This window comes from Esox lucius, chromosome 18 (genome assembly GCF_011004845.1).
Source record: "Esox lucius isolate fEsoLuc1 chromosome 18, fEsoLuc1.pri, whole genome shotgun sequence".
Taxonomy (NCBI): domain Eukaryota; kingdom Metazoa; phylum Chordata; class Actinopteri; order Esociformes; family Esocidae; genus Esox; species Esox lucius.
Window position 1 is genome coordinate 1,088,085 of NC_047586.1, and position 27,752 is coordinate 1,115,836.

At 46.9% G+C, this 27,752-nt stretch overlaps 1 protein-coding gene across 1 annotated transcript in view; it reads right to left on the reverse strand.

Moving 5' to 3' along the window:
• Positions 1 to 4,028: 4,028 nt before the first annotated feature.
• Positions 4,029 to 27,752, reverse strand: part of pinx1 (PIN2 (TERF1) interacting telomerase inhibitor 1) — a 28,825-nt gene continuing 5,101 nt past the window's right edge. Inside the window, exons 6-7 of the mRNA XM_010883118.4 lie at positions 20,361 to 20,443; positions 4,029 to 6,128 (exon numbers count right to left, since the gene is read on the reverse strand). Coding sequence (XP_010881420.2) covers positions 5,451 to 6,128; positions 20,361 to 20,443 — 761 coding nt within the window. The 3' untranslated portion in view covers positions 4,029 to 5,450. The remainder of the gene's footprint in view (positions 6,129 to 20,360; positions 20,444 to 27,752) is intronic.

The window sequence follows — 27,752 nt, forward strand, 5'->3', positions numbered from 1 at the left end:
TGAGATTTAACATGTGTTCAGTATTTGGTCGGAATAGTTGGGATTTAACGTGTTCAGCATTAGGTCTGATTAGTTTTGTTGATTTAACATGTTCAGTATTAGGTCTGATTAGTTGTGATTTAATATGAGTTCAGTATTAGGTCTGATTAGTTGTGATTTAACGTGTTCAGGATTAAGACTGATTAGTTGTGATTTAATATGTTCAGTATTAGGTCTGATTAGTTGTGATTTAACGTGTTCAATATTAGATCTGATTATTTGTGATTTAATGTGTTCAGCATTAGTTCTGATTAGTTGTGATTTAACGTGTTCAGTATTAAGTCTGATTAGTTGATTTAATGTGTTCAGCATTAGTTCTGATTAGTTGTGATTTAATGTGTTCAGCATTAGTTCTGATTAGTTGTGGTGATTTCCGTGTTCAGCATTAGGTCTGATTAGTTGTGGTGATTTCCGTGTTCAGTATTAGGTCTGATTAGTTGTGATTTAACGTGGTCAGTATTAGGTCTGATTAGTTGTGATTTAATGTGTTCAGTATTAGTTCTGATTAGTTGTGATTTAACGTGTTCAGTATTAAGTCTGATTAGTTGTGATTTAACGTGGTCAGTATTAGGTCTGATTAGTTGTGATTTAATGTGTTCAGCATTAGTTCTGATTAGTTGTGGTGATTTCCGTGTTCAGCATTAGTTCTGATTAGTTGTGGTGATTTCCGTGTTCAGCATTAGTTCTGATTAGTTGTGGTGATTTCCGTGTTCAGTATTAGGTCTGATTAGTTGTGGTGATTTCCGTGTTCAGTATTAAGTCTGATTAGTTGTGATTTAACGTGGTCAGTATTAGGTCTGATTAGTTGTGATTTAACGTGGTCAGTATTAGGTCTGATTAGTTGTGATTTAATGTGTTCAGCATTAGTTCTGATTAGTTGTGGTGATTTCCGTGTTCAGTATTAGTTCTGATTAGTTGTGGTGATTTCCGTGTTCAGCATTAGGTCTGATTAGTTGTGGTGATTTCCGTGTTCAGCATTAGTTCTGATTAGTTGTGGTGATTTCCGTGTTCAGTATTAGTTCTGATTAGTTGTGGTGATTTCCGTGTTCAGTATTAGTTCTGATTAGTTGTGGTGATTTCCGTGTTCAGTATTAGTTCTGATTAGTTGTGGTGATTTCCGTGTTCAGTATTAGTTCTGATTAGTTGTGGTGATTTCCGTGTTCAGTATTAGTTCTGATTAGTTGTGGTGATTTCCGTGTTCAGTATTAGTTCTGATTAGTTGTGGTGATTTCCGTGTTCAGTATTAGTTCTGATTAGTTGTGGTGATTTCCGTGTTCAGTATTAGTTCTGATTAGTTGTGGTGATTTCCGTGTTCAGTATTAGTTCTGATTAGTTGTGATTTAATGTGTTCAGCATTAGGTCTGATTAGTTGTGGTGATTTCCGTGTTCAGCATTAGTTCTGATTAGTTGTGGTGATTTCCGTGTTCAGTATTAGTTCTGATTAGTTGTGGTGATTTCCGTGTTCAGTATTAGTTCTGATTAGTTGTGGTGATTTCCGTGTTCAGTATTAGTTCTGATTAGTTGTGGTGATTTCCGTGTTCAGTATTAGTTCTGATTAGTTGTGGTGATTTCCGTGTAGACACTGATGACAGACAGCATTGTTTCCTCATTCCACCTCTTGTTCATCCAGACGTCCACTCAGGAGTCCTTCCCAAATGGCACCCCGTGCCCTTCAGAGGGGGCATGATGTACTACAGGGCTTGGTTATCACCAGTCCACTATACAGGAAAGAGGGGAGCATTTGGGATACAGAAAGCTTGGTTAGAACCAACCCAGATGACAACAATAACACCCACTCAAAAGTCTTCCAGAACAAGACCAGCTTGTTAGACAGCATCCTAAAAATCACCATATTGTCCACAGGCCCTGGACAGAAGTAGTATACAATGTAATTGGCAGGTGTTTGGGACTCAAGCAATGATTTTGTCCAGTCAAATATTACAACTTCAGTGAAACACTCATTGATATACTTGTCCTGAAGCCACTCCAGTGCTGTTTTCGGTGTGTGTTTTCGGTGTGTGTTTTCGGGTGTGTGTTTTGGGTTGTTGTCATCCACAGCATTGGCGTCGTTAAGACTAGGCATCCTTGGCTATAGCCCCGAAACTGTTGTGAATACCGCCAGATCTCAAATTATCATTATTATGTTGTTTTTTTACAAAAGTAGTAATAAAAAAATAACCCCTGATCTATTCATTTGTAATTCCAATCATGCATTGAAGCGCAATTGTTTTGAGTCATCGGTGTGTCATTCAAGCGGCAGATATGGAATTTGTGCGAGCCCGCCGAGAGAAAGAGTGAGGGCAGGGTTACAGGGTTTGTCAATGCCATCTGATTCTGGCGGCTGTGGATATACGAACAGCAATATAAGAAGTGCAGCTGAAGAGTAGAGCTGCACTGAATCTAAATCATATTGAAATTGCAATTTGAACAAGTGTGATTTCTTTGACTTTTAATTTAAACGCACAATCAAAATAATGTTTACTGGTGTGCCATCTTCACTATATTCATATTCATTTGTATACAATTTATTAAGAGTTGATTTTATAATCAGCATGCCTACTTAAAAATAATGATTCAGATTATTAGTATAAATGTTGGAGTTTGGCAAGCGAACCGCACGACCATGTCAGCCAACACATATCTATAAGTGCTCTTCCCCTGCCTTATAAGGAATTGTAAGCCTCAAATATATTGTGATCCTAGCAACGCCTCTGACGCTCAGAGATTAATCTATGTCCCACCTTAAAGTCCTGTGTGCTCTGAATGAGGTTCTCTTCAACAACCTCACTGTTCATTGTTCCCTCAATCCATACCAGGATTGTTCGTTCAATCTATCTCCCAGCCCGTACTGTTGACAAGCATCCCCATATAGTGGTGCTCCCACCACCATGTTTCACCGTTGGGACTTTATTAGCCATGCGCGATAAGCGATAGCCTGTTTTTTCCCCAGACTTGACGCTTGGCATTCAGGCCTAGTAGTTCGATTTTGATCTCATCAAACCAGATCATCTTTTTCCTCATGCTTCCACGCAGAGTGCTGCAGAGATGTTGTCCTTCGGCCTGGTTCTCCTACATCTTTAGAGAAACTCGGAAGCTTGGTTAGTGTCAATTGGGTTCTTGGTCACCTCCTTGACGAAGGGTGTTCTTGACAGTTTTCTTTGGTTGGCAGCACAGCCAACTTTTGGAAGTCTTGGTGGTTCTTCCAATTTCCAACGAAGGAACCCACTTTTCTCCTGGGAACTTTCAATGCTTTAGAATTATTTTCTCAAAGGTCTACAGAAAGTATTTTGGATATCATGGTTTGGTTTGATCTAACATGCAGTGTGAAGTTATAAGACATTATAAAGGAAGATGCGTAGCTTTCACATTAAATACTAATAAATACAAATTGCCACAGCTGGTTCTAAACATATCAAAGGATGATAAAAACACAGGACGCATCGGAGCTCTCTTTGTAGAGTCACGTATGTCCATGTCAGTTATTCATTTTCAATAAACTGGCACAAATTAAAAAAAAGTTTTCACTTGGACAATATGGGTTATTGAGTGTGGATTGAAGGAATACATCTGTAGATACACCAATAAACCCCCTACTAATGTAAACGAATAGAACAACAGAACCTCTAATATTTCAGCAGAGTGCTGACACCCTCGGTGTACCATTCCTGTGTTAATACCAGTGTTAATACCGGTGTTAATACCGGTGTTAATACCGGTGTTAATACCAGTGTTAATACCATAGCTATTTACTCTCTAGTCGACACCGGTTGCTGATGGAGATGTGACAAGTAGCATTTGATTTCATGCTGTTGAACTCTTCAATGACTGATTGCTTGGGGGTGGCTTCGGCCAAATGAAAGATCTCTGAAATATGGAGAACAATATAGCCGATCAATAAAACAGTGGGGGCAGCAATTAGGCACAAAACAATGGTACCGTAATGATCAGGAAACGGAGACCTACACCAATCACAACAGATCTCACATGAGTCATTTTCAGTTTGATTTATTGATAAGGACAGAGCACTTAAATTCATGTGACTCAACAGAGAGCAGATTGTGATATCAACCACATATCAATTCATTTCTATATACGATCTGATGTCCTACATCAGGACAGTTTGTCCCAAGATTGTCCTGTTCCTCTAAAATATGCCATACAATACGACACCTCCAAAAGAACATCCAACGAGTATATAAACAGTGTGGTTATTGGTTCTGAATGCCGATTGGCTAATTGCCATGGCAAGTCAGACCTGATAACCTGGGTATGAGAAAATAAATACCACTTAATGTATTTGATGCTTGGCCAATAAACCACAGCTAAGTCTAGCACTCTGCATTGTGTCATACACATAGAAATGGATAGATAGCCATTACAGAGTCTGTATGGACAGAGTCACTCAAGACATCTCAATGTTAATCTAGTTGACTTCTATACAACTCATTGTTGATCCCGCCCTTGACCCTGATGAAGCGGTCATCACAAACCAGGTCATCAGGAGGAATCAGCACTTGACCAAATTATACTCTGCCTTCCTAGTTCCGGTAAGGCTCCATAAAAAGTATTCATTTTTGCAAAATCTGGGTTTATGTATTGTTGTATTTTTAAGACTAAAAGCCAGGTTTCAGTGAGGTTGAATGGCAGAACGGAAACAATGGAATGGTCCCAAAAATACCAAGAGCAGCCTATTTCACACTCCAAACAGGCATAAGTCCACGTAAATAGAGGAACAATATTAACCCAGGTTAAATGGAGGTACTGTCTATAAAAACAGCATTATGACCCAATTATCCTGTTGGACGAAGCCCCAACATACTGAAGCAACGTCAACCCAAACAGCATTCTATCCCCTATATAGTACACTACTTTAGACCAAAGTCCTACGGGGTAGTGTCCTCAAATGGCACCCTAAAAAGAAAAGCAGCAATTACTATTTTTGTACTCACAGATGATAACTGCAACATTGTGTTGGCCAAAACCAATATGAAAATGAAAAAGAAATCGGTTTCTGGAGTTTTTTTGGGATAAATACTGATAACGTGTATGATGAACACAGGTGAAATTCTGATGTTGTGTTCTATGAAAATCCATATTAGCATAAATGTTTGTACATTCTGAAGCATTTATGTTATCAAAACAAGTAAAAAGCTAATGATACGCTAACACAAAAATTGGGTTACGGATGTGAAGATGATATCTCCCTGACAGATGCCCCAAAGCATCATAATTTACTGACCTGCCTGCTATCATTTCACAGAACAAAACTATAAAATGTCCTACGCCTGTTACTCCCCATAACGTTCACTTCTTGTGACTGGAGCCCTGTGGGTTAGTGTGCTTAATAGGGACTAGGGTTCCATTTGGGATGCACTCCATGAGAATTCATAAAAATACAAGGAAGAGAGAGCTTATTCAACCCTCTTTCTCTTTTTCTTGTCCTTTCTACATTTCTTCTTTTCCACCTTCAACTCCTTGTCCTCATCATTCCAATCACTGTTTTTCTCCTGCCGTTTCTTGTCGACAACCTCTGAATCGGCCCTTTCTTCTCCAGGTGGTTTGTGTTCATTGACTAGGTCAGCTTCAGTGGCCTGAACTTTATGTTTCTTCTTGTTTTTCTTCTTTTCAGATGTTCTGTCATCGTTGCAATTCAGCTCCACATCAGGGGTGGCACTGCAGTGTCCGGGCGACGCCAACACTCTTTCCAGCTTTTTCTTCTTTTTCTTCTTCTCTGAAAGGCTCTGGGTCACTTCAACATGGTCCTCCAAAACCACATCCCCAACACACTCCTCCACTTCTCTCTCCACGTCAGCGTTCTCCTCCACCACTCTCTTCCTCTTCTTTTTCTTCTTCTTGGATATGACATCCTGTGGGTTGTCAGCCAAAACCTGTTGCGCTGTATCACTACTCTCTGGTGATGAGTCTGGAGTGGGGGCCTCACCACGACCCTTCTTCAGCTGAGCCATCCTCTGTGCAAAGTAGTCTTGCATGGTCAGGTTGCTGGTGACTGTCTTGGTAATGGCTTCTACATCAGGTTCATAGGTCATGACCTTCGTAGCTGCCCTGGTCTCCTTCTCATCCTGAGATTCCTACAGACAGACAAACCCACAGAAACACATTAGACATTTGTAATAATTACGAAGTCGGTGTCAAATAACGTTTTTGCCTTAAAACTGGCACACCTAATTCAGAGGACAGGACCGGAAAACTGATAAAGGACTGTCCAACCAGGCGTCCAACCAGGCGTCTAAACACGCTGTGGTCCCTGCGTCTGGATTAAGTTGTACGGATGCAGCACTTTGTCAAGACGCCAAGCTGCTCATCTGTCTTCATTTTCCTAATAGCCTACTCACCGGGTCCATTCACCGGGTCCATTCACCAGGTCTATTCACCAGGTCTACTCAATGCATAATTATCAGTCCAGAAAAATAAGCCCAAGCCCCTGGACTACACTAAACAATACCCTGCGATTTGTTAATGTATATTTTCCAACAGAGACACCAACAACTTTTTCAAACAGTTTGAGTGAAGCCACCGATATCAGGTTGGGACCATCCTAATGTGGCTTAAAGAGCGAGTTAACCGTGCGAACGCTGGATCACCAGGGCGAGTTAACCGTGCGAACGCTGGATCACCTGGGCGAGTTAACCGTGCGAACGCTGGATCACCTGGGCGAGTTAACCGTGCGAACGCTGGATCACCTGGGCGAGTTAACCGTGCGAACGCTGGATCACCTGGGCGAGTTAACCGTGCGAACGCTGGATCACCTGGGCGAGTTAACCGTGCGAACGCTGGATCACCTGGGCGAGTTAACCGTGCGAACGCTGGATCACCTGGGCGAGTTAACCGTGCGAACGCTGGATCACCTGGGCGAGTTAACCAGATCGCAACCCTATTGAGCTGTTGTGGCAGCAACTTGATTGTAGGGTTGGAAAGTGCCCATCCAGCCAATCCAACATGTAGGATGCACTTCAGAAAGCATGGGGTGAAATCTCTTCAGATTACCTTAACAATTTACAACTAGAATGCCAAAGGTCTGCAAGACTGTAATTGCTGCAAATGGAGGATTCTTTGATGAAAAACTTTAAAGGACATTATAAATTATAATTTCAATGAAAAATGATTATTGCTAACCTTGTCAATTGCTATATTTCCTATTCAAACTCATTTCATGTACGCTTTCAAGGAAAATTAGGAAATGTATTTTGTGACCGGACATTTTAATGGTAGTGTAACTCCCAAAAAGACATAAGGCAGCCCTCTAAAGATACATACTAATTTCCCTGGGCTCTGTAGTGGGCTTCACCCTGTTCCATTAATGTATTCATCTAGATACAGCTAATATTTTATCTGTGCTCGTGTCCTCATTGGCACCCTATTCCATCTGTAGTGCACTACTTTAGATCAGAGCCCTAAAACAACATCTAGGGAGCAAGACATCACTTGGGATCAAGCCGGCATGGTTTTTGCTCCAGCAGCTGGTTTTTACCTTAAAGAATTCAGAAATATTGAAGACTAAGATCTCTCCTGGCTAGGTCACATGGGATTAAAACAAGTATTCTACTGGTCATTAGTCTCTGTCCTCGACCAACCAAAACACAGTTTATAGTCAATACTGTTCCGTACAGGAAGTGAAGGTGCAGCCATTGTTATGAAGATATATACACTGATCCATTGGCAAAAACAAATCAATCATTCTAATATTTAGCTACACAATGGAGCAATGTTTGATTTAGAAAGTTTGATTTTTGGGGGGTCAAAATGATCAATCCAGTGTGAGGTGAGATATTTCATGTTTTTAGAAGGCAAACTGAATTAGGAAGATATCTTACGGTGTGTGCGAGTGTCTCTGTAATACCCAGATAGACAGAATGTGAGAGAGACACTGTCTGTGTGGGTCCAGTCTACTGTAAGCTCAGCACTTTCTTTTTGTAGTGATCAGACTAATGGACATCCCCAGGTGTAAAGCGACAGAACCACACACCAAGTCACCACTTCTCGCGCCTCTTCCTCCTACACCCCTGACTCCCTCTTCCTCAGTGCATTGCTCTTCTTCACCCTCCTCCCCTCCCTACCTCTCCAGAGAGTAATTTCACAGGCCGTTTGGAAGTAGCCCCCAGGCTACCCATCAGCCCTGGTCCTGGCCCCAGGCTACCCATCATCCATGGTCCATGCCCCAGGTAGTGGGAGTCCATCTGCTTTTTAAGCTCCATCACCAGTGGACCAGAGGGGACAGTGGAGTCGGAAAACATTGTCATTGTCCACGAACAGGAAGTATAGATTTTCTCTGGGTTTTAAAGTTTTGTCCCAATGGTGCCGAACTCACCTGCAGTTCAGAGTCAAGATCTGAGGCAGCAAAATATCACACACTACATCCAAACCAGAAACAACACCTCCACAACACCCAAACCAGAATCTACGCCTGAACCAGAAACTACACCTCCACTACACCCAAACCAGAAACTACACCTCCACCAAATTCAAACCAGAAACTACACCCAAACCAGAATGAAGACACAGGCACCTACAGAGCAGATTACACTAGATCACACAGCGACAAACATATAGCCAAAACATCAGACCCCACAGCACACCTGTTAATTGGGTTTAAAATCTAATTTCAATCAGAGTAAAAAGAGCCCGGGTTGATCAGTTGTAGTCACGACAACCAAGGAAGAGGAGGAATAACTACAGCAGGACCTCATTAACCAACCAGACATTAATCAACAATCTGGTACCTGGGAAGCTCTGAGGGGTTCAGCAATGTCACTGGGATGTATCGAACAGTCGCATGTACACTACCGTTCAAAGGTTAGGGGTCGCTTATAAATGTCCATTAAAATGACATCAAATTGGTGTGGAAAAGAAATACAGTGTAGAAATACAATGTAGACATTGTTAATGTTGGAAATGACTGTTGTAGCAGAAAACGGCAGGTTTTCAATGGAATATCTACATAGACGTACAGAGGTCCATTATCAACCACCATCAGTCCTGTGTTCCAATGGCACGTTGTGTTTGCTAATCCAAGTTTATCATTTTAAAAGGCTAATTGATGATTAGAAAACCCTTTTGATTACGATTACGTTAGCACAGCTTGATAATGTTGTCCTGATAAAAGCAATAAACTGGCCTTCTTTTGACTAATTCAGTATCTAGTAGTCCAGGCCCTTGTCCTCTCACTCCTGGACTACTGTAATTCAGTGTTCCAGGCCCTTGTCCTCTCACTCCTGGACTACTGTAATTCAGTGTTCCAGGCCCTTGTCCTCTCACTCCTGGACTACTGTAATTCAGTGTTCCAGGCCCTTGTCCTCTCACTCCTGGACTACTGTAATTCAGTGTCCCACGTCACCCTCTCCTCCACACACTATACTGGCTCCCAGTTGATACTCACATCCAATACCAGAATGTGGAGACTGCCAATGGAGCAGCTATAGTTCAGGCTACAGTAAATATTATTTTATTAAAGTATGCTGGAAGAACAACACTGCAGGATACCTCAGGATAATCTAACAACATTAAATCCATTCAATCAATACATTTGTGTTTCTATGACCTTTAGGCGTACTGCAATCCCTGTTTCCTGGATAAAACACTTTTCCCTAGCTATATATTTTTTGTGACTACAACCAGGCATTGAGGGGAAAATCAAACATGCGTGTTTACAGCCTTTTTGTGCACCTTTGATTGTTGAGGTCCCATCAGAGAGGAGTGACAGAAGGTTGAAAAACAACACCTATACTCCACCTCCTCCTCCTCTCCTGCTTCCTCCACCCGCTCCTCCACACAGCCTCAGGAAGAGGATGCACTGTGAGCCGTGTGTAGGCCAGAGATAAGGTTTCTTCTGTGGAGAGGAGGCCTGGCTGGCTATCAGACCTCTTCCTGCTCCCTCCCTCAGCTCTCCCCTTGTGGGGGCCGGGAACACAGGGAGCGTCTCAGAAAGGAGGGGGGGGGGGGGGGGGGGGGGGGGGGGGGGGAGGTTGAAGAGAAGAAGGAGAGGGGGAGAGGAAGGGTAAGGAGAGGGGGAGATTTAAGGAGCTGGGGCAATGAAGGCCCTTTGACCCCTCCCTCCCCGATAGGAAACAAACTAATCAGAACTGGTTAAATGGTGCCCCCCATATTTTCTGGGTTATGTTTATTTAGCTCTGTGTCAGCAATGCCAGTCTCTTAATGTCATGGGATTAAGACCTACTTATTAAATACTGTGACACAGTTAAGGAAGGGTCCAAACTACGGTAGCATTTAAACAGTAGGGAGACAAGTATCCCACCACATCTTCAACAGCAAACCCACCACCCGCTGCCATGGCCACAAGACCCACCGACCTCTCCGCGAAAGACCCACCGAACTCCCTGTAAAAGACCCACCAACCTCTCTGTGAAAGACCCACCAACCTCTCTGTGAAAGACCCCACTTCATCCAGCAACAGACAGTTGTTCATCCACAATCCACTGTGACTAACATCCATAACTGGTCCCAAGAACACAGGCAAGACCCACCCCCTGCGCCTTCTAACCCCTCCCTCTGCTAACCCCCCCACGCCAGCCTCCCTGTCATCCCACATTTCTGCTCGCCTTCTGTCTGCTCCTTACCTCCTCCTTTGGCCCACAACACAGTTCCACAGAAGACAAATTACAGACTCATTCTCCTGGTACTAGAAAGGCCGGCCGCGTCTAAATGAAGGTGCTTTGGCAGCGCTGCTCTCCCTGTCTCACCTCCACACTCCATCTTCCCTGTCTCACCTCCAGCCTCCACCACTGTCCTGCTTCTCCATCTTCCCTGTCTCACCTCCAGTCTCAACTTCCCTGTCACACCCCCAGCCTCCACCTCCCTGTCTCACCCCCAGTCTCCTTCTCCCTGTCTCACCCCCAGCCTCCATCTTCCCTGTCTCACCTCCAGCCTCCATCGTCCCTGTCTCACCTCCAGCCTCCATCGTCCCTGTCTCACCTCCAGCCTCCACCTCCATGTCCTGCTTCTCCAACATCCCTGTCTCACCTCCAGCCTCCATCTTCCCTGTCACACCCCCAGCCTCCACCTCCCTGTCTCACCCCCAGTCTCCTTCTCCCTGTCTCACCCCCAGCCTCAACCTCCCTGTCTCACCCCCAGGCTCCATCTTCCCAGTCTCACCCCCAGGCTCCTTCTCCCTGTCTCACCCCCAGTCTCCTTCTCCCTGTCTCACACCCAGCCTCCACATCCCTGTCTCACCCCCAGCCTCCACATCCGTCTCACCCCCAGCCTCCATCTTCCCTATCTCACCTCCAGCTTCCGTCTCACCTCCAGCCTCCACCTGTCTCACCCCCAGCCTCCACCTCCCTGTCTCACCCCCAGCCTCCACCTCCCTGTCTCACCACCAGCCTCCACCTCCCTGTCTCACCACCAGCCTCCACCTCAATGTCTCAACCCCAGCCTCCACCTCCCTGTCTCACCACCAGCCTCCACATCCCTGTCCTGCTTATCGGCAGGCAAGCAGTGCCCTTAGCCATTTCCCACTTTTCTACAACACCGCCCACCACCCATCTACCCTAGCTCCTCTCTGTCCCCACCTCAGGGGGGTTTGTTAGGGGAGCCACAGGGAGGGCCAGCACGGTTGATTTATCTCCCCCCAGCCCCAACACCTCCACCAGGCTGAAACAGCCGACGAAGCTCCAGCAGGCCCCAGCAGCTCCAGCAGGCCCCAGCTACACAACCACACAGCATTAGCTGGAGTAAACCTTCCTGCCTCTGCCCGGCGACTGGTGAAAAATGTCCTGTGATTGGCTAATTAATCAGTCAAAGGCGAGCGACGCGGCCTATGACTGGTGGGACCTGAGATGGCGCCCACAGAGGGCCCGCTGATAAATAGTCTCCCCGCCGATTCATACATCAACAAAAGTTAGTCATTTTTCTAAAGCCCACGGCTGTGAAGGCAGGAGAAGTGGTATCGCCACAGAAACTGGCTACCGTCCAGATCTCACTGCTTCCTAAATTGAATTTTTGTCGATTGTGAAAAAGAGCTCCTCTATTCAACAGTCATTTAGAGTATGAAGATGTCTCAGGCTTTGAAGCTTGTGTAATTTCTCCCTAAATTACTAAGATAGCGCAGTCCCTTTCTCTCAAATGGTGTAAAAATGCTGAATGGAAAATCTTTAGTGAAACAGCTTCTTGCCAACACTAGGAAGATAAATTCCTTCATGCCTTTTACATGTTATTACACTATCGGCTGTCGTTCCCACCCCCCTGTTTGTTTCAGCACGAGGGGTACAACGGTGCCCCCCAAAAAGATATCATGGAACAGTAACAACTCCTCCACCGGCCTCCGCCACCACCTCTGGCCACCTCCTCCTGCTTCGTCCTCCTCCATCTTTAATACTTAATCACCTGTCTCACTAAACCATCTGTGAAAGTGACAAGCTCAAGTCTGACGGTGTTGTCTTGAGACTGAGACAATTACAGCTTCATATTTGACTTCGCCCGTCGACATGCCAAACCCCTAGTCTGTCTTGTCCAATTAGCGTCCCAGAACATCAGGTGTCGGAGGAACAAACCCAGCCGGTAGTTACTCGGTGAGCCGTGAGCCTGCTGTGCGCGTGGGCCGACCCGGCTGTAGGACTCCGTAGGCTCCAGGCAGGCGGCCGGTACAGACTGCTCCTCCCTGGGTCGCACTGACCTCCTTGCCCTCTCCCACTCCCACTCCCTGTTCTCCACAGAGAGGCCGTCACTGGGCACCTGTTGGCTGGCTCCTCCGCCCACGCCTGTCCACATGACAGACTGCACGGCAGCAGGGAGGGAGGAGGAGGGTCCCAAGCGACACCATTTTAAGGAAGGAGGAGGATGAGGGCGGGGCAGAGCTGGTGGGGCTTTGGGGCCTTTTGCAAATTTGGGCGGTGCGACAGGCTTTGGGAGTCATAGGGAACAGGTACGCAGATTTGCAGATCGTGAAAACATTGCTGACAAAGCAAAGCGGCTTTATTAGTCTTCTACCTCCAGCATGGAATCAGTCCAGAGTCTGCAGAACTAACCACAGCTTTACATTCTGCATCGCAAACACTGAAAAGACGTTATTACTAGGAATTTACCTCAACATGGCAAGGGTAGTTCAGAGGGAGGGTTGGGTGATGTCCCATGTATGTGGAAAGCCAGAAGGGTGTTCTGAAAATGTATATAGGCCTAGATTCCAACTTAGAAGTTCCTCCGTTTAATTTGAGAATTTAGAAGCACAGACGTCATCCTGTGACGTCTTCATCTTGGCTTGGTACCCAGCCCACCTATCGCGATTAGCCATATTTTCCAGAAGGACATGTTTCCATGTACTCCTGGTTTAGAACTGCTAGCCGCGGCGCAGAGCAACAGATTAAAGTGAGAATCAGCAGTTTATAATAACAAGAATTGCCCCACCCCTTTCTGTAAAAAAAAAATAACTAGGGAATGAGCGGCAGAAATGTAATCACTGAACTGCGGTGTCAAGAGTTGGAGGATATGTTTACATTTACTCAGATAATATTATTTTGGGTATAATGGCCAAAATATTTTGAGGTACTAATATTTTGAGGTAATAATTTGCAGAAATCTGTGGATAAACCCAATGAATCAGCAAGGGAAGAAATATCCAAATTGACCCTTAAAGAGAGTTTAGACATTGTGATTATAGCATTATGGCAGCTCACTCCTACCATTACGAGGACTATCTGATGGTATTAAACAGAATGTCTAGAATTAGAACGCTACTCAGAACTAACTACTATGGCATCTGGTGAAGGTGCACGAGAAACGCACAGTGCACCTTAACGTCCACTAACATCTTCTGCTGACAGGGGAAAAACCTCCATTTGAATCAGTCAGTGAAGTGTGTTTTGGCGCTGGCTGTGTTAGCAAAGTGATCATTAATTGAGAAAAAGAAAATGAATGAGTAAATAAACTGGAATATGTTGTTTTCTTCTCTCTGGCATCAGAGTCAGTAAAACAGGAGGGGCAGCCATAAAGGTGTTTTTCTCGTAGTGAAGACAACATTGTGTGTGTCTGTTAGTTTGTACCGGGGCTTTGTTGTGTTTGCTGTAAAGCCGTGGAGCTGTAATTGGCTCTCAGATAACATCTAATTGCCGAAACAAAAGCACAGCCTCTAAACAGTGCGTCCGTTGACAGGGCCCGATGCTGCCACCCGCCAACCGTCATCCCCTCCTCATCCCCTCCTCATCCCCCCGACAGCTCTTCTGGCAGCTCCTCTCTCGGCCTGCCAGCTCACTGACACCTGGAGATTAGTGCTGAGGGAAAACACCAAAGAGAAAAGCGCCTGTGTCCTGGTTACGGGCTGAGATGGAATGCAGAGGGTAATTACAGACACAGAGGCAGATAACTGCCTAACAACCATCCCACAAATCCCCCTGGCCGGTTACACTCACACCCATAACGCCCCTTTAATCGGAGAAATCACAGAGAGGACAGTAAACGTTGGAGCCGCCTCCTGACAGGGAGAACAGAAGCAAGACCCCAACGTGACGCTGTCACGACGGCAACCTGGTGGGCACGGCGCCCGGGACGCCGGTGGTACCCGGCTGGTGATGAATGCTGCCTGGGAGAACGTCGTTGTGGGTGCCATGTCAGGTCTGTGCACGGAACTTGAACTCGACCTATTGCAGTGACGGCAACACTAATTGGGTGTTTGGGGCTGCTGCTGGTATATTCAAAAAAATCCAGATTACCTTGCCATCAGTAATTTCTCCCACCAACTAGTCTCCAGAATTAGGCATCACGTCACTGCGTATAACCAGAACATACAGGAATTAAACAGCCCTGTTAACCGCCGCTTTGGATAATACTCCTTAGGGGGAAAATAATTGATGGCAAAAGAGGCAAAACTGATACTTAGAAGAGGCTTAACTAATAGGTTGGGGGTCCACCTGTTCCCCTGTCCTCCCACGGCCGGGCGTGAAGGATGGGCTGGCAACCTTTCTCCTCTCATCAGGGAGAGACAGCGTAGTGGAGTTGCCCTGATCCATACACTCCAACTACAGACAGATTTATTATCACGACAGGACAATGAAGCAACCTCCCAATACCGGCCGGACATTATCCAACAACAGCCAGTGAATAAAGCAGACTGAGAATTGTGGGAATTTGTAAGATGGCTCGTAGGTGTTGTTCACTTAAATCCTAAATGCCAAAACTGTCGCGGAATACTGAGGTAAATTACTGTTAGCCAAATCAGCTAAAACACATGACCTCTCCCTTGTGAGATTAATGTTCTGTTGCACAAATAAAATAAGCAATAATATGAGTATTGCTTAATGCACAATACTGTCGTTTTCCACAAACCTCAACCACAGGCCTTTTAACCACCCTATCACAGTAGGAACCTCACAAATTACACACATCACATCACAAACGTGTTGGACTAGACATTTGTTAAGGCCACATTTAAAAGCAGTGTCCCAGTTCAAAGAAAGGGTACAGTTTGTGACAGATTTTTAAAAAATAAAATACATATTGGCCTGAACAGTTCTGTGACTCAAATCAAATAGATCACTTTTGACAGGAGCCTTCTGAAACACACCCCACTGTCTCAAATCAACAGGTTGGCATGAACAGCTCGTCTCTGCTTCAGCTATCAAATGTCTGGGCTGTTTCTGCCCCAGCAGGTTACTTAGTAATCCAGAGAAGAACAAGGAAGATTTGGTTTCAGAAATCTCTGAAATACCAACATCCCTCCACACAGTGGCTATTAAAAAGTTCTGTCAACAGGACTGTTTAACATCAATCAGCTGGATACGAGGGCAGGAACACAGTTACCAATGTTGACCTCAGTTCCTGTTTATATTTCATGTCTACTACCATGAAAAAAATATCTATAAAATGAATGTACCACATTAATTAAGTCGAGCAACTTGTCTGAGGCCTTAACTCAATAGAGTAGCTCCTTGAACATAAGTTATTTAGAAAGAACCGCACAAACAGGACATCAACATACAGATCAGGATTACCCCCCAGCCCCAATCGCTTCCTCCAGGCTTCTGGTTCCTTAAAACTGGCACTCCGAAACCTCAGACCGTTTTTTTAACATTGTGACGTGGCTGGGCTGTTGTCGTTCTAACATGGTAACGTGGCTGGGCTGTTGTCGTTCTAACATGGTAACGTGGCTGGGCTGTTGTCGTTCTAACATGGTAATGTGTGGCTGGGCTGTTGTCGTTCTAACATGGTAACGTGGCTGGGCTGTTGTCGTTCTAACATGGTAACGTGGCTGGGCTGTTGTCGTTCTAACATGGTAATGTGTGGCTGGGCTGTTGTCGTTCTAACATGGTGACGTGGCTGGGCTGTTGTCGTTCTAACATGGTAACGTGGCTGGGCTGTTGTCGTTCTAACATGGTAACGTGGCTGGGCTGTTGTCGTTCTAACATGGTAATGTGTGGCTGGGCTGTTGTCGTTCTAACATGGTGACGTGGCTGGGCTGTTGTCGTTCTAACATGGTAACGTGGCTGGGCTGTTGTCGTTCTAACATGGTGACGTGGCTGGGCTGTTGTCGTTCTAACATGGTAACGTGGCTGGGCTGTTGTCGTTCTAACATGGTAACGTGGCTGGGCTGTTGTCGTTCTAACATGGTAACGTGGCTGGGCTGTTGTCGTTCTAACATGGTAATGTGTGGCTGGGCTGTTGCCGTTCTAACATGGTAATGTGTGGCTGGGCTGTTGTCGTTCTAACATGGTGACGTGGCTGGGCTGTTGTCGTTCTAACATGGTAACGTGGCTGGGCTGTTGTCGTTCTAACATGGTAACGTGGCTGGGCTGTTGTCGTTCTAACATGGTAACGTGGCTGGGCTGTTGTCGTTCTAACATGGTGACGTGGCTGGGCTGTTGTCGTTCTAACATGGTAACGAGGCAGGGCTGTTGTTGTTCTAACATGGTGACGTGGCTGGGCTGTTGTCGTTCTAACATGGTAACGTGGCTGGGCTGTTGTCGTTCTAACATGGTAACGTGGCTGGGCTGTTGCCTTTCAAACCATTTTGTCATGGCTGGACATTGTCCTGGCCTGCAAGGACTCCACTGGCCTGGTCCAAAATACTCAACACAACCACAATGGTATCCCAGAGGTTTATGCAGCGCAACGAGGCGATCTGGAACTGGAACAGGAGAGGATTCTGGATAGAGGGTTGGCGACAGCAAAAGGGGACGTGTATGTCTGCAATATTCAGGCGCATCCTCCAGGACTGGAAAGGCAGTGGGGTCAGAGGCACCAAACCAGACTTCAGCTTTACAACAGTCCCTACAACAGTCCTTACAACAGTCAACAACATAGAAATGCTAAAAATATTGACCATAAAACAACATAGTGAGCCTGAAGACCAGGTCTGTAATTCTGTTGTAGATACGGTGTGTAAATAGCCTATTGGCCAATGTCCTAAACTGTAAGTGGGTACATCTTCAGTCTTCACTGAACTCTGCAATTCATTCACTGCTTATGAAACTAGAAATGTGCTCAGTTCCCCACACATTGTTTTGTGTCTGTATTTACACAGGAAACAGCTCACATAGAGCAACATAGCCCAACTCCAGTGCTGGAGGCCCAAAACGCTTCTGGTTTTGATTCTTTCCTTCTCCTGAGGGACTGAATCAGGGAGATCGGGGGAATTTACTACCAAACAAAGTATTTCAGAGCTCGAGGAGAGGAATGGACATCTGTGTTAATCTCTATACCCCCCAAGAAGGTTTCCCCCCCCCGTAACACATGTAATATCAATAATCATACAGTAATCACTCATAACTTAGTTAAATGTAATTGGTCAGGCTCTATAGCAACACAACTGTGCTTAGCAACACAGAAACCCAAACAAGGTAGCCACCACAGAACAGGACACCTCGGTCTAATCCCACCAGACAGCTGCATGATGGGAGAAAAACCAAAACACAGTGGAAGTGTTCTGGATCTTGATGATGGAAAGCTCAAATTAAACACTAATCTGAGTTAAGGAAATGACACAATAAAGGCTGACTACATTACATATCATGTTGATTATCAGCCTCAACCCACTTATTGATTTCTTTACATGTTGGTCATTTAGCTGATGCTCTTATCCAGTGAGACTTACATGAGCCAAGGGGGCCATAGCATTTAGCATTTCATTAGGACTTCATTAGCATTTCATTAGGACTACATTAGCATTTCATTAGGACTTCATTATCTGCAGACTTCATTACCTTGGATCCTGGGATACAAACAATAATCAGATCACAATAAAATACAGCAGATATATTGAGCCCAAGCTCAAGGGCATAACTTTCTTTACTAGGTTGCTCTGGGATTTGAACCCACAGCTTTTGTGTTATTGGACCCACAATAATCAATAGGCTGTGCCCAATAAAACCCTGTTGACTCTAGCGACCCCTACAGGACAAAGCTGGAGTTGCATCAGCCTGCCTGCTGTCAATGACAGATACACTTCAGGGTCTGATTTAACAATAACAGTCATTCCCTATATAGTACACTACTTTAGACCAGCACCCGGCCCGGCGGGCAGAAAGGCCGGCCCGGCTGGCAAAAAGGCCGGCCCGGCAGGACTACTGCCTGACTGACTAGTCTCTATAAAGCTGACAGAAGGAAAGATCAACTTTTAGTATTTTGCAGGAGTCATCATTTCGCGTTCCAGCACTTCACCCTCCTTAGATAATCTAGTAATAGTGGCCACTGGCACACTGGACCACTGTTGAGAGTGAGATGGTAGAAGGAGGGGGGAGAGAGAGAGAGAGAGAGAGAGAGAGAGAGCGAGAGAGATAAAAGGAGAGACAGGTAGAGAGGCTGAAAGCGAAAGAAAGAAAGCGAGAAGAGCCTGGGGGCGCAGCGTAAATCCCTTAAATGGATTTGTTTGTTTTCTCCGGCTGCAGCCCGCGGCGTCCTGTTGGCATGGAGAGTCCTGCACGCTATGACACAGCTAATCTACGGCCACCGGCTGCTAACTAGTGCACGTCCACAATCGTACCCTATTCCCTACAGGCCCTGGTTGAAAGTAGTGCACTACACCCAGAATAGGGCGCCATTTGGGATGAACCCCAGCAGTCTGGGCTTGGCCTGACAGAAGGTGGTTCAGGAAAGGGTGGAGGTGGAGGGCGCTGTGGTCAGCATTGATTACTGTTACAGTTAACAGGATGGGTCTGGAAGTTAATAAGGCAAACCAGAACCACTCAGATACCAAGCTCTTCAAGGCCCGTCGGATCACGTGGACTGACAGCGTTGGGGTCGCCAGGGGGCTGTGTCACTATCTTGGGTCTCCCGGAGAAAAATAAATGCTTTTAGTTTCTGCTGACCAGAAGCCGAGGGAACCTGAACCAGGGGTTTACAGGGGGGGCAGAAACGCCATCAGAGTTAAGTTACAGGGGGGCCAGAAACGCCATCAGAGTTAAGTTACAGGGGGGGCGGGAACGCCATCAGAGTTAAGTTACAGGGGGGGCAGAAACGCCATCAGTTAAGTTATGGGGGGGGCAGGAACGCCATCAGAGTTAAGTTACAGGGGGGGCGGGAACGCCATCAGAGATAAATTACAAGTGGGGCGGGAACGCCATCAGAGATAAATTACAAGGGGGGCGGGAACGCCATCAGAGTTAAGTTACAGGGGGGCGGGAACGCCATCAGAGATAAATTACAGGGGGGGGGGGCGGGAACGCCATCAGAGATAAATTACAAGGGGGGTGAGAACGCCATCAGAGTTAAGTTACAGGGGGGCGGGAAAGCCATCAGAGTTAAATTACAAGTGGGGCGGGAACGCCATCAGAGATAAATTACAAGGGGGGCGGGAACGCCATCAGAGATAAATTACAAGGGGGGCGGGAACGCCATCAGAGATAAATTACAAGGGGGGCGGGAACGCCATCAGAGATAAATTACAAGGGGGGCGGGAACGCCATCAGAGATAAATTACAAGGGGGGCAGGAACGCCATCAGAGATAAATTACAAGGGGGGCGGGAACGCCATCAGAGATAAATTACAAGGGGGGCGGGAACGCCATCAGAGTTAAGTTACAGGGGGGCGGGAACGCCATCAGAGATAAATTACGGGGGGGGGGGGGAACGCCATCAGAGATAAATTACAAGGGGGGCGGGAACGCCATCAGAGTTAAGTTACAGGGGGGCGGGAACGCCATCAGAGATAAATTACGGGGGGGGGGGGGGAACGCCATCAGAGATAAATTACAAGGGGGGCGGGAACGCCATCAGAGGGGGAGGATTTTGTAGAACAAGACAAAGCAGAAGAAACAGAGGGGTCTATAAAACGTATTAAATAGAAGCCACTGTCTTTGGCTTCTTTCCTAGGTCCTCTAAACGGCTCAGTCTCATATAACAGACTCAGAAACGGGGAATCTTACCTCTTCCTGATCCCGGGATGTGGACCCTCTTTTCCCAAAGATACAGGCCAGGTCATTCTGACTGCGACTTGACAGGTCTTTTCCTACAAGGGCCACATTATGAATTAGTTAGCTTCATTAGGCTGACAGATAGAACAAAGGACTTCATTAAATAAACTATTTATCTGGCAGATTTTCCAATTGAAACTTCAGCAAAAACAAATACCAATAATAATAATAATAATAATAATAATAACCGGAACAAACACAATAGGGTTTCACCAGTGAACTGCTGAAAACCAAATAAAGCCCTTTAAATTAGAGACAGAGACAGACAGAGAGTGAAAGACAGATGGAGAGACAGAGACAGAGAGTGAAAGACAGATGGAGAGACAGAGACAGACAGAACTATGTATCGTGGGGGCTTCAGTTGACACAGAGAGGCTTTACATAACCAACTCATCAACAAGCCTCATTACTGGAGATTAAAAGGTCACTTAGCCTGAGCCATCCTGACAGGAAATACATCCTCTCAGACTCACAGGTCAACAGATTTGGACAACAGTTCACAGCCTTACAGCCAATTGCACTAAACCTCTTCAATTCAGAAAAAAAACATTGACACTGTTTTGTGCTCTTGCCAAGGACACTAAGCGAGACTCACCCAGAGTCCTCTCCCTTCACCCATACTGCCCTATTCCCAGTCCTTCCTAACTCAACCCCCTCCATCTCAGGCCCCAGTCATGTAGACAGAATAAAACCAAAACAATCCAGAAAAACGCATGTCAAAAATAAGTATTTAAATAAGTATTTGACCCCTCTCAATCAGAAAGATTTCTGGCTCCCAGGTGTCTTTTATACAGGTAAAGAGCTGAGATTAGGAGCACACTCTTAAATCATGCAGCGCCCGCAAGGTTCCCCTGCTCAAGAAAGCACATGTACAGGCCTGACTGAAGTTTGCCAGTGAACATCTGAATGATTCAGAGAGCTGGGTGAAAGTGTTGTGGTCAGATGAGACCAAAATCTAGCTCTTTGGCATCAACCCAACTCGCCGTGTTTGGAGGAGGAGGAATGCTGCCTATGAGACCAAGAACACCATCCCCACCGTCAAACATGGAGGTGGAAACATTATGCTTTGGGGGTGTTTTTCTGCTAAGGGGACAGGACAACTTCACCGCATCAAAGGGACGATGGACGGGGCCATGTAACGTCAAATCTTGGGTGAGAACCTCCTTCCCTCAGCCAGGGCATTAAAAATGGATCGTGGATGGGTATTTCAGCATGACAATGACCCAAACACACGGCCAAGGCAACAAAGGAGTGGCTCAAGAAGAACCACATTAAGGTCCTGATGTGGCCTAGCCAGTTTTCAGACCTTAATCCCATAGAAAGTCTGTGAAGGGAGCTGAAGGTTGGAGTTGCCAAACGTCAGCCTCAAAACCTTAATGACTTACAAGATCTGCAAAGAGGAGTGGGACAAAATCCCTCCTGAGATGTGTGCAAACCTGGTGGCCAACTACAAGAAACGTCTGACCTCTGTGATTGCCAACAAGGGTTTTGCCAACAAGTTCTAAGTCATGTTTTGCAGAGGGGTCGAATACTCATTTCACTCATTAAAATGCAAATCAATTTATAAAATTTCGACATGCGTTATTCTGGATTTATTTGGTTGTTATTCTGTCTCTCTCTGTTCAAATATAATTTCTTTGACAGTAGGTAAACATACAAAAACAGCAGGGGATCAACATCTCAGGCCCTAGTCATGTACCTCCAGACCCCCTCCATCTCTGGCCCTAGTCATGTACCTCCAGACCCCCTCCATCTCAGGCCCTAGTCATGAACCTCCAGACCCCCCCCATCTCAGGCCCTAGTCATGTACCTCCAGACCCCCTCCATCTCAGGCCCTAGTCATGTACCTCCAGACCCCCCCCATCTCTGGCCCTAGTCATGAACCTCCAGACCCCCCCCATCTCAGGCCCTAGTCATGTACCTCCAGACCCCCACCATCTCTGGCCCTAGTCATGTACCTCCAGACCCCCTCCATCTCTGGCCCTAGTCATGTACCTCCAGACCCCCTCCATCTCAGGCCCTAGTCATGTACCTCCAGACCCCCCCCATCTCAGGCCCTAGTCATGTACCACCAGACCCCCCCCATCTCAGGCCCTAGTCATGTACCACCAGACCCCCCCCATCTCAGGCCCTAGTCATGTACCTCCAGACCCCCCCCATCTCTGGCCCTAGTCATGTACCACCAGACCACCCCCATCTCAGGCCCTAGTCATGTACCTCCAGACCCCCTCCATCTCAGGCCCTAGTCATGTACCTCCAGACCCCCTCCATCTCTGGCCCTAGTCATGAACCTCCAGACCCCCCCCATCTCAGGCCCTAGTCATGTACCTCCAGACCCCCCCCATCTCTGGCCCTAGTCATGTACCTCCAGACCCCCTCCATCTCTGGCCCTAGTCATGTACCTCCAGACCCCCTCCATCTCAGGCCCTAGTCATGTACCTCCAGACCCCCCCCATCTCAGGCCCTAGTCATGTACCACCAGACCCCCCCCATCTCAGGCCCTAGTCATGTACCTCCAGACCCCCCCCATCTCAGGCCCTAGTCATGTACCTCCAGACCCCCCCCATCTCTGGCCCTAGTCATGTACCTCCAGACCCCCCCCATCTCAGGCCCTAGTCATGTACCTCCAGACCCCCTCCATCTCAGGCCCTAGTCATGTACCTCCAGACCCCCTCCATCTCAGGCCCTAGTCATGTACCTCCAGACCCCCTCCATCTCAGGCCCTAGTCATGTACCTCCAGCTGCTTCCTCTTCCTTCAGCAGGCTTCTGATAACACTGGTTATTTATTGCCTTAAACCTTTTCCCTTCTGTGCCGGCTTTCAGCTTTCAAAGCCTTCATCACCCAGCTCTCAAGACTCACCAACAACAAATTTTTAGCTCCTGTCAGTATGTGTTCAGGATTCCTGAACCCTGTCAGAAGGGTGGTGAATTGGCGTTGACCCACTGATCGGTGTGTTGTTGTGGTTGTCTGTAGACCAATGATCACTTTAGCACAGTAGGTCTGACTCCTGTCAACTGCAGAATTCCATGTAGGGACCAGACCTCCGGGAGTGTTCCACGCAGGGACCAGACCTCCGGGAGTGTTCCACGCAGGGACCAGACCTCCGGGAGTGTTCCACGCAGGGACCAGACCTCCGGGAGTGTTCTACGCAGGGACCAGACCTCCGGGAGTGTTCCACGCAGGGACCAGACCTCCGGGAGTGTTCCACGCAGGGACCAGACCTCCGGGAGTGTTCCACGCAGGGACCAGACCTCCGGGAGTGTTCCACGCAGGGACCAGACCTCCGGGAGTGTTCCACGCAGGGACCAGACCTCCGGGAGTGTTCCACGCAGGGACCAGACCTCCGGGAGTGTTCCACGCAGGGACCAGACCTCCGGGAGTGTTCCACGCAGGGACCAGACCTCCGGGAGTGTTCTACGCAGGGACCAGACCTCCGGGAGTGTTCTACGCAGGGACCAGATCTCCGGGAGTGTTCTACGCAGGGACCAGATCTCTGGTCAACAGTAGAGTTCTTTGTCTAAATGTTCTAGAAACCATTGGGCAGAACCATAAATGTTTCATCATTGGGCATTTGAAGGTTGTCAAGGAAGTGGAATGGACTGGTCACTTATGGAATAACTGGTCACTGCCAAGATCACAAAGAAAAATGAAATGTCTGCAAAAACCAGATAAGCCAATCACCAGGCTTCACCTCAGACAGATCTGACAAACTAAATTGCTTGACTAACTCAGGACTAAGTCTTCAAACTGGATAGAACAAATTTCCTGTAAGTTTTTAGTTCCTACTTACGTTGCAAAATATTTGAAAAGAAGCAAAGATGGAGGAAAAATGCTATTCTGTTTTGGAAGAACTGTGCTCTATTCATAAGATCGATCAATTAAGCCAGTACAACTTCTCTGTGCTGTTCAGAAAAGAAAAAGAGATGTTTTGGAATGCCTTCCTACAGACTATGGTAAAACATTTCAATGTATTGACATTGAAAACAGACAGGTCAGCGATATTAGCGGTTACTCCTCGGATTCCAATAATCTGAATGTATTGTAGGAAATACTCAGGAGTTTGTAGAAATATAATGTAAAATCATGGGGCACTGGGTGCTACATCCATTAAAACTATATGTTCAACCCCGCCCTTAGCCCCCAAGGCAACACACATCTGTACATGGAATTCATACTGACTCATTAGTTAGTAGCTAGTGGCTTTTATTAGAAGTCTGGGAGGCGATTCATTCAACAGTTTTAGAGAATGGTTAACTGAGGGGGAGTACATAGGTTATTATTAGGGAATGACGTTAAGACAGTATTGCAAAATAATGTTAAGAAAATAAAGTTGACAAACAAGACAGACTGGTGTATAGGGAGGAAGTTTCAGCATTTCACGCATCAAGCCTTTTGTGTCAACCACAAAACACAGAGGGCTTAGGGTCTTAATCATGCTGCATGATAAAGATCCACATTTCTTTTCAAAGACACCTCGGTCAGCCCGGGCCTCCGCCCAAAGACACCTCGGTCAGCCCGGGCCTCCGCCCAAAGACACCTCGGTCAGCCCGGGCCTCCGCCCAAAGACACCTCGGTCAGCCCGGGCCTCCGCCCAAAGACACCTCGGTCAGCCCGGGCCTCCGCCCAAAGACACCTCGGTCAGCCCGGGCCTCCGCCCAAAGACACCTCGGTCAGCCCGGGCCTCCGCCCAAAGACACCTCGGTCAGCCCGGGCCTCCACCCAAAGACACCTCGGTCAGCCCGGGCCTCCGCCCAAAGACATCTCGGTCAGCCTGACCTCTACCTTGGAAAAGCCCTGTATAAGGAAACCGGTCAACTAAGCTGAACATAGGCAAAGCCTAACTGAGTGTTGCAGCCTAACAGCACATCATCCTCCTCCACCTCCCCACACCCTGACAGCTGAGAAATGGTTGGCCAATTAAAAGTGGGTTATTGGTTCCCACTGTGGGCTGCCAGACTGGGCCACACAGACCTGGACCTGGGCAGAGGAGACTGCTGCCTTCCCTAATGAAGCCAAGCCCATCAATCCTAAATCACTGCCTGGCAGTAAAAGAGCCCAGAACAGACCAGCAAGAACCAGACATCAAAAACAACAGACCAGAAGACAGAGGAGAAAGAGCAAGATAAAGGAGAGAAAGCGATTAAACAGACAGAGAGAAAGAAAGAAGGACTGACTGGGTGGGAGAGAGACAGTAAGGGAGAGAGCGAGTGGGGGAAAGAAAGCAGGAACATGTGAAGAGAAAGAAGGCAAATTACTCCAAAAAGAGATATGTTGTGGTTGTTTTGTCTTGTTCCCAATGGCAGCTTGAAGTGACTCATACCCAAAGTTTTTGTTCAGATACAAATTTTGTATCTGGAATTTGTGCCAATTCAGCTAAGTGCATTTGTGAAGTCAGGCACTGATGTTGAATGGAAATGTCTGGCTCACAATTGCCGTTCCAATTCATCCCAATGGTGTTCAGAGGGTTGAGGTCAGGGTTCCGTGCAGGCCATTCGTGTTCCCTCACACCAACCTTATCAAACCCTGCTCTGTGCACAGGGGCACAGTCATGCTGGATCTGGAACGTGCCTCCCCCAAACTGTTACCACAATGTTGGAAGTGCCCAAATGTCTAAAATGTCTTTGTATCCTGTAGCATTAAGATTACCCTTCACTGTAACTAAGGGGCCTACCCCAAAGCCTGAAACACAGCCCCAGACCATTATCCCTCCTCCACCAAATTTTACAGTAGCATTCTCCTGGCATCTGCCACACCCAGATTCATCCATTCAGACTACAAGATGGTGAAGCATGATTCATCATTCTGGAGAACATGTTTCCACTGCTCCAGAGTGCAGTGATGGCGTGCTATACACCACTCCAGTCAATACTTGGCATGGCACATGCTGATGTGAAGCTTCAGTTGATCAGTGTAGTACAAAGACAACTAGAGGTGAGAGGACCAACCATGTCAATCCATGTCATATCCACCAACACACAACACTAGAAAGCGCTGAGACAACACAGTATTCCATTTCGAGTGTGGCTAGCAGACATACAGAGGCCCAGTGTTGGCTCACAGGCTGAAGAGGACCGACCTTTTGAACCTCAGATGGAAACCGCTTAACTCCTCCTAATCCATGATCTTAATTTGACCCCAGTCATGTGGGGTCCGACAGCACGCTAGCAGCTGTAGCTACAGGATTGCTTCACGGGTTGCCAAGCAACCGGAGGATATTTGCCGCTGAGGTGAAGGGGATGGCAACACAGGTGAAGAATCCTGCTGTACGTTGTAGCTCGTCTGGCTGTCAACGACAACGTGGGGAGGTTTCCATGGATTCAGATGTTCCCCATTAGAGGACAGGTGGGGCTGATAATAAGCGCAGGGTCAGCCAAATGCCTGGTTCACATTCCACAGCCACAAAGCAAAAACTAGCTCCATCATAGAAATGGAGGAAAACCAACAAAAGTAACACATTTTATGAAAAGAAATGCGAGATACATCGTCCCGTGTCTGGGGGTCAGTTTTAGGGACCTGGGTGTAAGGTTAACCACAAGAAGGGCTGTTAATAGGTCCAAGGAAGGAAGCCCATCCTCTCCACTGTCTCGTGTAGAGGAGGGCAGGCCAAACTCCACCCTACACTCTGCATAGTGCCCTGAGGTCTGTGGCTCAGAGGTGAGGGAGTAGTGAGCAGTGAGACGTTGGGGATCAATCCCTAATCCCTCTGCTTTATATATCAGCAGGAGCGCCTTCCGCCCAGGGCTATATTAAGAGACAACAACAGGAGCATCCAGTACTGGCTCAAAGTGCACTAAATTCCAGAGTGCACTAATTTGAACAAGATCCCTATGGGTCCTGGCGAGGAGTAGCACACCTACCTAGGGAATAGGACTTCACTGGGGATGCGGGCAGGACCTGGGGGACAGACTGAGGCCTCGTTTTATCAGTTATCACACAGGTTAATCTAATGGCTGGCCCTGGGAAGGCAGCTGAGGTCGAAGATGTGTTCGGGGGCCAGAGGTGCAAATGGACATGCCAGATGGGCCAAACAGGAAACAGGAAGAAGCTACTGAGTGACGTAAGAGGCTGAGTCTGAAATGGAAGCCTGCTCCCTAGGTAGTGCCCTAAAGTCCCTGGTCAACAGTGCTGTGCTATAGGGGATAGGGCGCCAGATGATAGTTACAGTGGAAAACAGGAAGTGGTAACTGAGTGTCGACAGACAGCGTTTTCAAACCAGGTGAGGTAAAAACGGAGGAATGTTTTCCCGGTTTTCCTGACAACAGAAAAGAAGTTGGAAGATTCCCTGAGAGGTCAGACGGGTACATATCTAGGTAATGTTTGTACCATGTTTTCTAGTTTCCGA